General features: G+C 39.4%; 3 protein-coding genes across 3 annotated transcripts; all 3 read right to left on the reverse strand.

Moving 5' to 3' along the window:
- Nucleotides 1–289: 289 nt before the first annotated feature.
- On the reverse strand, nt 290–1,728 carry LOC138590803 (guanylyl cyclase-activating protein 2-like). The gene is made up of 4 exons (XM_069661185.1): nt 1,522–1,728; nt 1,294–1,443; nt 518–617; nt 290–411 (listed from the first exon to the last, which is right to left on the reverse strand). The coding sequence occupies exons 1-4, from the start codon at nt 1,720–1,722 to the stop codon at nt 290–292; spliced, it is 573 nt and encodes a 190-aa protein (XP_069517286.1). The 5' UTR covers nt 1,723–1,728.
- Nucleotides 1,729–4,100: 2,372 nt separating this feature from the next.
- LOC138591212 (guanylyl cyclase-activating protein 2-like) lies at nt 4,101–7,315 on the reverse strand. The gene is made up of 4 exons (XM_069661735.1): nt 7,121–7,315; nt 6,559–6,708; nt 5,099–5,192; nt 4,101–4,222 (listed from the first exon to the last, which is right to left on the reverse strand). The coding sequence occupies exons 1-4, from the start codon at nt 7,313–7,315 to the stop codon at nt 4,101–4,103; spliced, it is 561 nt and encodes a 186-aa protein (XP_069517836.1).
- Nucleotides 7,316–10,748: 3,433 nt separating this feature from the next.
- On the reverse strand, nt 10,749–11,760 carry LOC138586131 (retinal cone rhodopsin-sensitive cGMP 3',5'-cyclic phosphodiesterase subunit gamma-like). Its single transcript, XM_069657864.1, has 3 exons — nt 11,654–11,760; nt 10,913–10,950; nt 10,749–10,825 (listed from the first exon to the last, which is right to left on the reverse strand). Exons 1-3 carry the CDS (start codon nt 11,755–11,757, stop codon nt 10,749–10,751), a joined length of 219 nt encoding a protein of 72 aa, XP_069513965.1. The 5' UTR covers nt 11,758–11,760.
- Between the last annotated feature and the right edge of the window lie 2,730 nt (nt 11,761–14,490).

Consider the following 14,490-nt stretch of genomic DNA (forward strand, 5'->3'; position numbering starts at 1 on the left):
CCGGTCAGACGGCGTTGTCTGTCTGCTGTTTCCTGGCTGCATGAATCCATTCGACTGCAGCATGTATTCCATGTAACTTCGGCACGGTTAAATTAATGACTTAATGGAAGATTCAGACATAAACTCCAATCAGCTTTCTGCAGAAATGTGCCACAATTCAAGAAACAATCACTCTGTTCATGAATCACAAAACCTCAAACTCGGCTGCTTTAAAAACCCAAAGGCAGATTTTTACTGTCTCTCAGTGTCCAATCATTTATCATAAGAACACATACTGTAGATCAGGAACTCAGGGCTGTTTCTCCTGCTGTTCAATGAACCAATCACAGGGCCCGATGTCCAGTTTGAGCTGATCCATCACCCACGGGTCCTTTTCTGCTCCTTCGATGAATTCCTCCAAAGAAATCTGACCTGGAACATTCACAAGAGAATAACACGCAGTCAGAACAAATTACAGTTACAACAGCAAAAGACAAGAAAACATTAGGATGTATATTATAATGAATATGGTACTCACTGTCTCTGTTCTTGTCCACCAGTTCAAATATTCTGTCACAAATATCCTCAATACTCCCCGTGATGCTCGGTTTGTTGTGTTTCTTTAACTTGTAGATGATCTGAGGAAAGTTCAAACCATTCACACCAACACTTCTTTCATTTTTAACACAACATTCATCACTTTGTAAATTCACTTGTTTTTTGTTGCATCTTACATTATTTTTAATATATATTCATATTTCTATTTAAAAAACACCAAAAAATTCTCCTTGTTTGCAGGATTTGCTGATGTGACTGATTTATTATCTCATTCAAGTCAGCCCTAACAAAGTCAGTAGTTCCTTTGTGTTAAAGGCCCTGGAAACCCATTTTCTCCACATGCTTCTTATTGGCACTTTATGAGCACAGAATCTCTGAAGAGCAGTTTTCACATGAGAGATTTGTGCATTCGAGTTTTTTGTCTACGCTTGAATTAGGCGGGACTCAGGTGGTAAAGTAGCATCACGTACTAACATGCTACAATGACACATTTGGGCTCCTCTGCTTATGCAAGCCACTGTCACAAGTTCTGTCGATCAACATCTTACTGAAAAGTATTCATATACCTGCAGCTGCACGATGGAGGACATTCAGAGGGGACCTGGAGCTAAGTTTGATGTCAGAATTGGGAATGGAAACACACGTATGCACCATACTGCTATAAAAACTGTCCTGTTTGAGCATGTAATATTCCCGTTCAGAATACTCCAAAATAACTGATGCAAATGTGGTTTTAAATATAATGTGAATACTTACTTTGACTATGTGTCTCACTTCCTGTCTGTCCAGGCAGCCGTTCCCATCTCTGTCATAAACTTTAAAAGACCATTTCAGCTTGTCCTCGAGTTTTCCTCGAAGAACGAGATGCACCGCCGCTACATACTCCAGGAAGTCGATGTGACCGTCCTACGAAGCAAACGGCACAGTTACAGATCTTCTCTACACATTTTGCTTCTTCAGTCACACAAATGAGACAAAGCCTACCGTATTTGTATCAAAGGATCGAAACACGTTGTCCATATATGCAGATTCCTCTTCGGTGGAGCTGCTGTTGATTCCAAAGATTTTCTTGAATTCGTGTAGGTGCAGGTTTCCACTCGGGCATTCGTCTGCAAACTTACGGTAAAGTTCCTGGATGTTCTGAAGGGTCACTTCCCTTTCTGTGCCACTCGGTCCCTGACCCATACTTTCATATACAAAGAAACAATAAATAAAGTGTCTAATATAATAAAAAACATACACAGAGGTTGTTAAGTACATGCATCACTGTGCACGAGCCATGAATCCATGGCTTGCATCCCTGGCAGACGACCCCACGCCGGCTATTTCAAGTTAACCTGCAGGACAAATCCAATTGACTTTTCAGTGATCTTCTCCAAATCCCTCACGAGAATTCTTCTTTGTGTTCAGTATTTGTGATGCCTCAAATCTCTCAAAGCTACTCCACATTGCACAGGTGAAAACTATGGATTCACTCCCTGCTGAGTTGAAATAATTTGCCTGAAAGCGACGGCTCCTTTGGCTCCTTTGGCTGTTGGACATGGAGTGGATTGGCCCTGAAGACAAAAGGCCACCTCTGAGCTCTCAGGAAGATTAGCAGATATTATGACGTCAAAGCCGGGGTGGGATCTTGGTGAAACTTTGGATCGACTGAGGTCTGTCTGAGCACCGTTTGCTCAGGCTAAACCTTAATAATGAGAAAGTACTCTAATTTTCCATAACTGTGACTGATATTAGTTATTCAGAGTTTGGGCTGTTGAGCTGAATTTAGTTTGTTTCTAAAGTTATTGTCATTTTATCAGAACTCATTTGATGATAGTAAAACACAGAAAGAGAGATTTAAGTTTGTGGCTAAAGAAAAATGATGAAATTATCAGCACATTTTGTATAAAAATAGGATCATGGACACGATTCTGTTTCTTTAAAGTTTAAAAAGTAAAGAAAAAAAGACGTTATAATTTATTTGACGGATGTGCAGAGTGAAGCAGAGACAGCAGGGTCAGCTTTTTGAAGCTTTGGCTGGTGACACGGTGGTTTTTCTGGAGCTAGAAGTTACCATACTTGGAGGAGAGAGTGGAGTTGAGCAGCATGTGATTAGCCAACACTGAGATCTTAAAGTTACACAGTCTGTCCCTGTGGCTAATTCATGAGCTGGCCTTAATGAGCCTTACCGCAGTGAGTTTCGACATGTGCTGGTGGCTGAGCTGGGTTGCTATTCATCAGACTAGCAGAGCTTGTGAAATGTGGAGGACTGGCTGCTTGCTCGCTCGCTCGCCCACATCCCTGGTGTGAGAGCTCGCGACGGCACGAACAAGGTAAGTGAAAACATCAGGACTTCTCTCGCTGCAGTCCGCTGTCAACTACACTCAAACTAAAGCCAACAACAATCCTGGCTGCCGTGCACGGCCGGCACTTATAAATCATCGCATGACAAACACTAACCAAGCTAACAAGCAGGTATGGTGAGCGCAGACACAGATAGCTGATAATTAGTAGAATGTGACTGTAAACATGTTTATTTCTGCTGAAAAGTTTAACATGGGGCTCTATGGGGACGGACTCACTGCTGGAGACAGCCTCAAGTGGACACCAGAGGAACTGCAGCTGTTGGGACTTCCTACTTGGTTTCAAGAGGTCTCCACCTGGTAAGACGACGAACATGGGGTTGTGGTGCACGTCACCCTCTTGTGGCCGAAATGAGTACTACAACAAACAAACCAACTTTTTTGTTTTTGCAGGCGATGCAGAATCAAATGATTGCTAGATAGCATGTAGCGTAATCTTCTTTACTCACACACTTTAGATCATCACTTCATCCCCTGCAGAAAAAACAGACTGAACAGTGTAAACTAAACCCCAGAGGATTAAGTGTAATGCCCCTTTGTGGGAGACGAGAGGATATCTGACTTTGGTGACATTAAATGAGAGGATCATTGAAGACGCCGGGTCAAGAAAATACAGAATTAAGTGTGTATAAAATGCTTTTAATAAGAAAATAAATGCACATTTTTCTTCTTTGAAACGTTCCTCAGCAACATTTTCTCCGGCCTCCGAACACAAACATCAAAAGCTCCACAGCTGCTGAACGAAACTACGACGACAACAAAATACAAGAATTTCTAAAATGTTTTTGTTTCCATCTTTAACACTAACAAAGAGCATAATTGTAATAACTTATCATAACGAGGAATTATTTGAGGTTTTATAATAAATATTTACAAACTAAATCCACTCTGGCCTAAACAAAAAACACATGCAATAACATGGATAGAAATTGGCTTCGAGTTAAAGGTTGCTGTACTGCATTGAACAAAAAAAGAACATTGTGGTTGATGGGTTTCCTGAGAGAGCAACATGAGCTCAATGCCGACGCAGACCGCAGGCATACAGCAGGACTCGGACATCCGGACCCACTGTCAAAATCACAGCAGGACTGCAGCTGTGAAAAAGTGGACTGAACTCCAGCTCCAAGTCACACGCAGACAAAATCTGAGGTACAAAGACAGCACCTCTGCGTCAGCCTCAGTAAAAACCTGTGGGCTCTGAACCCACCCGGGGAAACATCAGGGTAACTTCCCACAGTTCTGGATGACCCAGCCGGTGGCGTTAACATCCAGCTTCAGCATATTCATGACCCATTCATCCTTCTGAGCTCCCTCCATGAACTCGGACAGCGTTATCTGACCTGGAGGGCACAAAGCACGATCAGTAATTATGACTGTATGAAAAGTAACAACAAGAACGGCAAACAGTAAAATCACACTCATCCTAAGACATGTTATACAAGACATAAGCAGACAGTGTTACAACTAATACAGACCCCACATACACTACAGAAAAATACTACAGCCAAAAACAAAAGCCTCCAGTGGCAAGCTGCAGAAGCCCTAAGCCGACATGCATCCATACATTTTATTTCCTCCGTTCTCCCGTGATAACGAGTCTTCTCAGTTCTCGATATCTCGACTTACTGATCTCGTTATCGAGATAACAAAGCTGGTTTTCTCGTGATAACGGGATATTTTTCTGTTACGGGCTGCTCACTGTGATATTACAGAGCAGGACATGCCATGCTGCCCTGTCCCACACTGATGAGGTAAATTAGGCTTGTTGCTATGTTTGTTTGGTGCTCTGGAGATACGAGTTAAGATCATCTGATGTTACGGTGCTGCAGCGTTTTCAAATACTGCAAGGTCTGTGGCCCCAAGCTTCAAAATATGATGATGGAGTTTCACTTTTAGAATCAGTTGGGCGCGTACAGTTAGCTCTCATGTTAGCTCTCATGTTAGCTGTAACAAATAACACAACAACACGAACAAACCAGGGGCTCAAGTACAGCAGTAGACCAGCAGCTCCTGTTCTGTGAGGTAAAATCACAGTTTTTGTCAATGGAGTCTGATGTCTTTGAAGAGAGCCGTGTAACGAGACTGTTTCTAGAAAGCTAATGACGGTACCTTGATCAGATCTCTGTAAGGATATTTTCTGTAATGCGTCGTCGCATATTAGTCATTCAGGCTTGAAAACATGTAAAGAACCAAGAATAATTAGTGAATTTACTCACCGTCTTGGTTCTGGTCAACCAGGTCAAAGATTCTGTCACAGATTTCAGACGGCGACATGTTGTCACTTTTCTGGAGCTTGACTTTGTAGATGATCTGTGCGAGATACAAGAAATACGTTTGTGATCAAATGCATCAAATATGAGTTCTGCGAGCCTTTGCAGACACTTTCAACTTCAGGGTCAGGTGGGGTCCTTTTACAAGCCCTCACGGCTTTCTTCTTCCCACCTGTGCATTTTTATGTGATCAAGTTTATTTCTGTTTTATTTTAATCTGGTAAAGTGTGTAATACCTGTCATGAGTTAGTCATGTTGAGTTTTTAGTATTTCATCGTTCAGATGATAAAGTTTCACTTTTTCACTTTGATGTTCTCCTTCCTGCATTTGTGTGTTTTCCTGCTGGTATGATTATGTGCCCCGCCCTTATTGCTTTCACCTGCATCTTGATGGTCTCACCTGTGCCTTATGACCCTCACCTCCTCTTTGCCTTCTTATTTCCCTGGATTCTTCCACAGTAAGCTTTTGTTTTTGTCTTCTGTGTTTCATAAATCATCCTCAGTGCATCTGGGTCCTCTCCCTTTTTGTTTAAACTGAAACGTGACAAACGGACATATCGTGTAGGTGCTCGAGGACCGGTCAGAAAGGTTATCTAATAGTTGACATCATTAAAACACTCAAAACAAATCCTATCGTGATATTATCATTTATTTCTTTTCTGTTTCTGTCTGTCACTTTTAACTTCTATAAAACTGCCTCTCACTGATTCTCTTTGTGTGTTTTATGAGTTCAAAGTTCTCTTAAAGTCTTTGTGTGTTACTCTTGTTGTTGTTTTGACTTGTTTTGGCCTGGTTGCTTTTCTAATACAACTACTACTTTTATAGGTGTTATTATTTTTATACCGATTTATTCAAACATGTAAACCTTTGCTGCCTGCACCAGATGTAAAGCACTTTGGGTGAACTTTAATGTGATATGTAAATAAAATCATGTCATCAGTGTTTCTGGTTTTATTCTCTGTGTTTTAAGTTGCTGTTTTTCATTGTAAAGTTCTTTGTAACTCTGTTTTGAATAGTACACATTTAGCTTTAAGATTACTGTGACAAATGTTACCTAATTCGTCCCGAGCAGATCAGTCCAGTGGGCAGTGGGCTAATTTTACACCTCTGAATTTAGCAGCTTAAGTCCAGCAAAGATGTTCATTCAGGAATAGCTCCCACACGGACCGTCCCCTCCTCTAATGCTCCGTGAAGCTGCCGTGCAGCAGCCTGGGCTCTAAGCCGTGTGACTGGGTCACTTCTATAAATGTCTTTAGAGGATTTGTGTTATGAAACCTGATATTTTTGACCATTTCAGATGGACAAAACCCACCTCACTTTCTTGAAAAGATTTCAACATATTCATCGGAAAACTAAATAGAAGTAGTTTTATACTGAACACCTTATATTTGAAAAGGTCTCTCTCACCCGAATGATCCGCTTCACCTCCTGCCTGTCCAGCTTGCCGTTCCCGTCTTTGTCGTACATCTTAAAAGACCATTTGAGTCTATCCTCAAGATTCCCTCGTAAGATCAAGTGAAGAGCAGCTACGTACTCCAGGAAATCAAGGGCGTTATCCTGAAAGGAAATGATGGATTTAGATAACAACAGAGCAAAATGTCTCAGTTCATGAGGAGAGATTGTTGCTTCTTTTAGGGGAGAATGGGGACCATTGCAACATCACATATGACCCCAAACCTGCGGACAGTTGCGACATATTAAAATGACATTAAATGTCTTCATAGGCATAGTAAGAGTCACAGTTCTACGTATCTTTATAATGCCACTGTAGTGTCATCTATTTATTAATATTTTTCACAAATAACTTATTGAGTTTACACTGAGAATAGGTCTTACTAAAGTCAGTATACTGATGTAACAGATGCTGTTCAATGCCTCTTTATTTCAGTGTGAGACAGATTACAATATGTTGGGGACAACTGCATCTCTCTAGCATGTTTCTTATTAGAGGAGTAAGACTTGTCTCTACCTGATTTGTGTCGAAGGAGCGGAATATCGTCTCCATGTAGAGCGACTCCTCTGCAGAGCTGCTCGGCACCCCGAAGATCCTCTTGAACTCGTGTAGGTGCAGGGCTCCGCTCGGACACTCCTTCATGAAAAGGATGCACAGCTCCTGAATCTGAGCCAAATCCATCTCCTCGTTGTGGCTTTCTTCTTGTCCCATAGCTGCTTGATTTCCCTGATAAAAGAGATCCTGATGTGATGGTCTGTTTTTCAGTCAGAGTTTGGACTCCTGGCTGCAGGTCACTAAGGCATCTGCTCACACACTCCAATCAAACCTAAGAGCTTTGCAGTGTAGCTCAGCCTCTCTCTGTCCAGGCAGGCAGGTCAAGCTGATTAACTCGTTAATCACTTGATCTTTAGCCAACAAGACGAGATCCAAGCAGGGCGGAAAATCTGGCAACACTGTTGTTATCAAGCGCCAAAAACAGCGCCAAGAGGTATCAGCTTAATCACACAGCAGGGAGCCCATTAAACCAGCTGGCTCCTAATTACACTCGAGATGTAACATTTAGCTTTTCTTGTGTCCCAAACGGACCAAAGATTATCAAAAGAGTAAAACAAAACAATGTTTCCCTTTCTGTTATCTAAGCACACATTTAATCATGTTTTCAATCCCCAAGAAACATTCCCAATTTTCAAAATGCTAATATGATAACGAGGTGTCATCCTATATCGTATATCGTATCGTATCGTATCGTATCGTATCGTATCTTATCATTTAACCAAGAGTGTTGTTTTGGGTTTACTTATATTTTAGTCCAATATACTTTTTTAATTGTTTTTATTTGTAATGCTGTGGAGGCCAAGAAAACGTTGTTTTATTTTTGTTCTGATAATCTGTCGGTGCTTTGTGTCAGCATCAAGCTCCATACACAGCAAGGCCCTCAGCAGAGGTCAATAACATGCATAAATGCATCATAACTAATGAAAGCCTTTTTATTTGATTTGTATCATCTTTTAAATAAACTGAAGCTTCTTTAATGAAACTCCTCCTTGTTGGCTTTTTGTTCCCACTTTCTCTCCTCTCCTTGATGATCGGGAGGCTTGGTACATAAACACCTCAGCTCACTTTTGGAGACAGCCTGCAGTTTTTGACACCTCCACATTGACTTCATTTCTCAGCCTCTGAGGTACGAGATACGACCACTTGTTAAACTCTTAGTGTCTCATTCATGAAACGTTAGTAAATGTGTGCGTAGATTTGCACATAAAAGCCTACGCTACTAAAAACCTACTCCGGATTCATGAACACCGCGGGACACTCAGATCTGATCGTAAACACACGTGTATGATCATGAATGCCAATCCATCGTAAAGTGACAGCGCGCTCCCGGTAATCAGCTATTAGCATAAATCCACGCCCATGAATTGCTTATGACCACCATATAAGTCGACCTGTCAGTCATGGCGCAAACAAAGAAAGAGAGAGAAAGAAAAAATAATTTTTCTGAAGCGGAGATAGAAATAATTTTGGGTGAAGTGGAGTTAAGAAAACACATTGTATTTTCATCTGTTAGCAGTGGTGTGACAGGGACAGGCAGAGCGAAGGCCTGGAGGGAGTGACAGATGCCGTTAATGTTGTCTCTGTAGTCCACAGAACCGTGTCCGAGGTGAAGCGGAAATGGTTTGACATGAAACTGGAGGCAAAGAAACACATAATCAAAACACATCAGCCACAGGAGGAGGAGGCTCACAGTCACAACGCTGGCATAACTGGGGAGACCTCTCTGTCAGGAATGACACCTGACGGAGACAGCGACATGCCTCCACTGGAGTCAACATCAAACCCAGATGGTAAGGTGATAAGTGTTGTATCATAATACATTAAACCATCACTGATAGCTTCGTGGTCAGTGTAGTTTAACCTAGGTCGTACAGTCTCACCAAACAAACAGAAGATTCATTTGTGGGGTTTTCTCTCCGGATTGAATGAAGTGGAAACGGGAAACCAGAAATGTTATATTGTGCGTAATGGATCAAATCTGAATAAGTGATGGCCGTCGAGTGTAGAGCTATTTAACATTTATTTTAACAAAGGATACTGATAACATATAGCCCACAGCAGCTTTGTATGCATCGTCTAAAGCTCTGTTTAATACAGCTCCAAATAAGTCCGTCTGCAGCCAACGTAAATTAAACAGTTTTCAAATCAGATTTATTAAAGGTTTCTTTCAGATGATCAAAGAGCCACACAAAAAAAAAAAACGTGTTGTCTCAAATAATTTTCTAAATGTGTTATATTTTAATCGTTTGTCATGTTTAGGCTATATCACGTGTTTCAAAGGCATCTGCGTATTGTGTACATAACAGAGCGCAGTAGGAATTAAAAAATGTAATTTCCAATAGTGACCAGCATTATTTATGTGCATTCTTAAATTTACACAAGCTCTACGCGTGGTCAGCAGCATGTGTAGAGTTTGTTAGTAGCTACGAAAAGATCGGAGCTACTAAAATATTGATGAATGCGGAGATGCACGTAAATTTCCGTCTGCGAACAGTTTACACACAAATTCGTTCTGCTCACGTTTCATGAATGAGACCCGATGTGTTTAACAAACCTAAGAGGAACCGTTTCTTTGAATGAAGAAATGAGATGTGGCCAGAGTAAAGAGCAGGCACTGATTGTAGATCTTCATCACGTACGGCGGGTTTTCATACAAACATTACTTCAAATGATGTCAAGATCGTCATACAGCTGAAACATCATGTATCAGACATACTGAATTATTTTGTATAGACACTGGATGTTGTGGTGAATATTGCTTCTCAAAGAGACACCGAGGGATTGCTAGGCTGGGTGCTTGACCTCAACACAGACCACTTCTAAGTTGCAAGACTGGATTATTCTACTAATAAATCAATATAAGAAACAAAAGCAAGTGCGTGGCTACACAGTCAGAAATTGTGTGCTCCTCCTGGTCTCCAATCACCTCCACCAGCCCTGGTGAGCTCACCCATCTGCCCTTTCACTCATACTCCACCCAGTGTTCATAATGATTAATACAAAGATAAACAAATAATAAATGCACATATAATGGCTGCAACAGATGTCTTATTTTAATTATCACAACAATTTTTTGTGAATCAGATCAACACAAAACACATCAAAATAATAACAATCCCTCAATTGTGTAATTATTTCTTTATTAGGGAATTGTGAGCAAAATGAGCAGAACCTTTTACAGCTGAAAATCTAACATACACATATATTGTTAAAGAGCTACAACATTGATATCAATAAACAATAACGACCAATAACATAGTCCTGGTTGATGTACGTTACAGGAAAAAAATCCTTTAAAACATGAAAGTGCAAATGTAAATACTGACATTTATTGGACATCAAATGAGATATAGAATGAGGTAGATTTTCTGATTTCACAATAATAGAAAAAATAGTTTAGATATTTTAAAAGAGCATCTAGAAAAATAGATAAATACAGAATATTTCTGTACTGGATTTGGTTATAGAGACGCTTGTCAACCCCCCCGGTTCTGCAGAGATCTGTCTCACAGTGACCGTTACAAACATCCTCCAACTCTGTGAGATCATCTGTGCAGGACCAGCGTCGGGGAGCTACCGTCCAACAGGTCTACACGATGCCAAACTGAGCCAGGTCGCTCAGCTCCATGTCCCCGAACGCCTCCCAGGGGCAGACCACGGCAGAGTCTGCAGGAGAGAGGAACCAACATGTGAATCCACACTGAACATGTGAACAAGGACACATTCAAGACTAGGTATGAAATTCACTCTCACCTCCAAGACCCTCCATCCCTGGGACATCGTTGTCGAATCTGTTCAATACAACAAAGCAAAATAAATATAAGGGATGGGGGATTAAAAGTATGATGGGTTATATAGAAGTGTAACAAACCACTGACTGTACATAAAGATGGACAACACGTCTCCACCGCGTCTTGTTAAAGTGAAGCCAAAACACCCCCGCAGCGGGAACAGAACGCTGCAGGAGCCCGATTTGTCCACAGAGTTGTCAATCATGAGGCCACACCCCCTTTTTATAGCATCAAATAACTAATTAAAAGTAAACTTGTCAGAAAAATGAACACTGTGACATAAATCAGCATGATAAGAGCTAACTATAATGACAGAAACCATGTTTGAGAAAAATGTATTTGACGTGTATTTTGATTTTATAGTTTGACTCATGTCCCATCTGTTAACATGGAGGAGGCGGGCTTTATGAGCTATACTGCAGCCAGTCAGCAGGGGGCGACAGAGAGGGTTTGGCTTCACTTTAAAGGAGCTGTCATGTCGGCCATCTTTTTATACAGTTTATGAGTATAAGCATAGACCATGTCTGTACATCATTCTTTAAAGAGTTTAAATAGATAAAAAAGTGAGGAGAAATCACATCTGATTTTCTTTATAATAATATAATAAATAAATAAATAAGAAGAGTCCTGGCAATGCGACAGTTTTTAATCATTTTAGAGACAATGTTTGATTTACTACGTAATGTTTGAAGTAACCTCTCACCCCTTCTGTCCGGCTTTGGGAGCCTTGCTCTTGAACTGCCTGGTCTCCTTCTGCTTGAACTTGGGAGGAGCGGCCTTGTTGCCTTCGCCTGCTGCTGCGTTCATCTTTAAGACTTCTAAAGACAAAGAAGGGAAAACGTTCTTTCACTTGGGAGACAAACATGTGCAACATTTCTCTTTATGTAACTCTGTTTAGAATCTGTCTTGATTGAAGTGCCCTTCCTATCTGCTTACGTGTCAGAAACACGGCATAATCCTGTTTGTGCAGTGTTAAAGCCAGAGTTCAGCTCTGACGGGGTTAAAGGTTGTTATTAGGATCAGTGTTTAACGCCTGAGGATCAAAATCTGTCACCAAACAAGATCTCATTGATCCGTTTCATGTTCTGGGACGAGGGCGGATTATACCCAGATTATAATCTATTTTTCAAAAGATTATATTTGACCATTTCAGATCTTCAGCCGGGACACCTCGAGTGGATTTACATTTTAACTTGGCTAATGTTCAAAGAAGAATCCTTCTTTCTGCTTCACACTGAGGATATGCTCGCTAACTGAAATGAATTATAAAACAATTAAAATGTCAAAAACATGATGAACATCATTTGATACAGTTCTCAGATTTACATAATTGATGACATTTCAGCCAAAAGAGTTCTTTGTACAAAAAGTAGGAAAACAATAGTAAAGAATGAAATATTGAAGAGTTGATCTTGTTAAATGAGTGATATTGAATGCAGTTTATATTAGTTATTAAATGACGTAATCGGTCGTTATTGTACTCATCTCTAACTTCAGATTTCTGATTTCTGATTTATTAAGGGACGGTTGATTTGTATTAAAGAAGTGCTGCAAAATCGTACCTTTTTTATGACTTCTTTATTGTTTAGTCTAAAATATTTCATAAAAGTTGACAGTTAAAAAATGCCTAAAATGACATCTTCACATTGCTTCTCTTGTCCTACCATCAGTCTTCATTTACTGTCTGTCATAAATAACAAACCCTTCAGTCTAAGAAGCTGGAAGCAGCAAACGTTTGTCATTATGATAAAACATGTTTGAAATGATCAGCTGTCGTAAAAGTCCATTAATCGACTCCCCACTGCAATTTAAGTGAAAGATCTTCAGCAGTTTGGGCTTCACATGTTTTGACTTGATACACGAATATTTTGTAATATTTTAAATTTTGAGAAGCGATATGACTTCAAGGACATTTCCTAGTTACAGATAAACACATGAAACAGACTTACTAAAGTTCAACACAGAGCTAAAATGTATATTACATAGCAATAAAGCTCACCTGTTATCATGTGGCAAAGCTTTAACCTTTATAAAGGTGTAGAAACTCCACAAATGTTTCAATATTTTAAATACTATACTAACATATATACCACTAAAAGTACTGCAAGAGACATTTTTAATGCTCTCTCACGAGCTCACTATCTCAGAAAAAAATCACTTACTTGTTTTTCTGTTTGATTGGACGTCAGAGAAAAAGTCTGTTTGCAGAGAAGAAGCAAAAAAGCAGCTGCAAGACAAAGAAGGAGTCCTCTTTCTTCTTACAGTCTCTCTATTTTGTGTCAACATCGCCCACCCACCAGCCTTTATAGCCTCTGTTTAGGCCCCGCCCACTGATTACTTTGAAAAACGTGGTGGTTTGAAAAAGCACGAGGGCCGAGGTGAGGGGTATTTTCAGTGTTGTAAGCCTGATAAGTCAAAGATAATCACAGGGGGCAGACACTTTTTAATCATACATTTGATTTAGATTTAAGTGTCCAGCAGTCTTTGGGGTTCTTTCTCTTTTTACCATAATAATAATCAAATATAACCTATATATGGTATCCGAGTATGAAACTCGAGTCACCTTAAAAAACTGAAAACAAATTGAATCAGTAAACAAACGTGTAAACATTAAGGGCATCCTCCCACCTGTCATGCCATTGTAAGAAAAATATAAAATAAAATAAGTGACTAAATAAAAATGAACAAAATAAAATTAAAACTAAAATAAAATGAGAAAAAATAAAATACTATAGAGAAGAATAAATAACAATAAAGTATCTATTATAAAATAAAAAAGAAAATTAAAAAAAATCTAAAAGAAAATAATCAGAAAAATGTTAAAAAAATAGTAAAAAGGGGAATAAATAAAAATAATTAAGTATTTATTAGAAAACAAAAATAAAAGCAAAAAATAGAAAATCCAAAAATAATAAATATTTACCAAAAAAATCAAATATAATAATAAATGTATTTAAATAAATAAATATAACAAAAACAGACTAACAAAATAAAAAAACATTATTGCACTCTTCTGGATAGGTTTCTATGGTCATCCGTTCATAAAGTAAAATAATGTTTAATAAAATATATGATGAAAATTATTTTCTAAAAGTTGTTAAGGTTTTAAGTGAGTTGTTAAAATAATCAACACTGATTTATCTTTACATAAATATCCGATACATGTGCTTATTAATTTGCTTAAGTGTGTTTAAGGTTTGCTTAGAGACAGCATGGTGAGACAATCAGGGATTACAGGTGATGAGCTCTCACACAGTCGGACAGGGGGCTCAGGAGATCTTTGCATAACAGAGAACATGCACTTAAGCGTGTTGAGCTTCACAGGATCATGTTAACAACATCAGGGACTGAATGATGCAACCTGTCGTCCTCTGAGGGATGCGAAAAACATCCATGTGAGCAAAGATCAGGTCATACAAACGGACAACATACAATTAGGACACCACAGGATGGAAATTAAATAAAAGCCCTAAACATTCCTAAAAAAACTTGATGTGTACATTTTGTTATTTGTTTTCAGTAACTCTGACGTGGATTCTT

This window comes from Semicossyphus pulcher, unplaced genomic scaffold (genome assembly GCF_022749685.1).
Source record: "Semicossyphus pulcher isolate SPU_LCO1_2020_fin unplaced genomic scaffold, fSemPul1.0.p SCAF_1, whole genome shotgun sequence".
In the NCBI taxonomy this organism is placed as follows: domain Eukaryota; kingdom Metazoa; phylum Chordata; class Actinopteri; order Labriformes; family Labridae; genus Semicossyphus; species Semicossyphus pulcher.

Excerpts from the sequence above, each read along its gene's own strand:
- LOC138590803 (XM_069661185.1), bottom strand. The coding sequence starts at position 1,722 with ATGGGTCAGGGACCGAGTGGCACAGAAAGGGAAGTGACCCTTCAGAAC. Across the intron at positions 618-1,293 it reads AAGTGAGACACATAGTCAAA|ATCATCTACAAGTTAAAGAA; the intron begins GTAAGTATTCAC and ends AACTTTCCTCAG. Across the intron at positions 412-517 it reads GGTGGACAAGAACAGAGACA|GTCAGATTTCTTTGGAGGAA; the intron begins GTGAGTACCATA and ends TGAATGTTCCAG.
- LOC138591212 (XM_069661735.1), bottom strand. The coding sequence starts at position 7,315 with ATGGGACAAGAAGAAAGCCACAACGAGGAGATGGATTTGGCTCAGATT. Across the intron at positions 5,193-6,558 it reads AGGTGAAGCGGATCATTCGG|ATCATCTACAAAGTCAAGCT; the intron begins GTGAGAGAGACC and ends TATCTCGCACAG. Across the intron at positions 4,223-5,098 it reads GGTTGACCAGAACCAAGACG|GTCAGATAACGCTGTCCGAG; the intron begins GTGAGTAAATTC and ends TGTGCCCTCCAG.
- LOC138586131 (XM_069657864.1), bottom strand. The coding sequence starts at position 11,757 with ATGAACGCAGCAGCAGGCGAAGGCAACAAGGCCGCTCCTCCCAAGTTC. Across the intron at positions 10,951-11,653 it reads CCCAAAGCCGGACAGAAGGG|ATTCGACAACGATGTCCCAG; the intron begins GTGAGAGGTTAC and ends TGTATTGAACAG. Across the intron at positions 10,826-10,912 it reads AGGGATGGAGGGTCTTGGAG|ACTCTGCCGTGGTCTGCCCC; the intron begins GTGAGAGTGAAT and ends TCTCTCCTGCAG.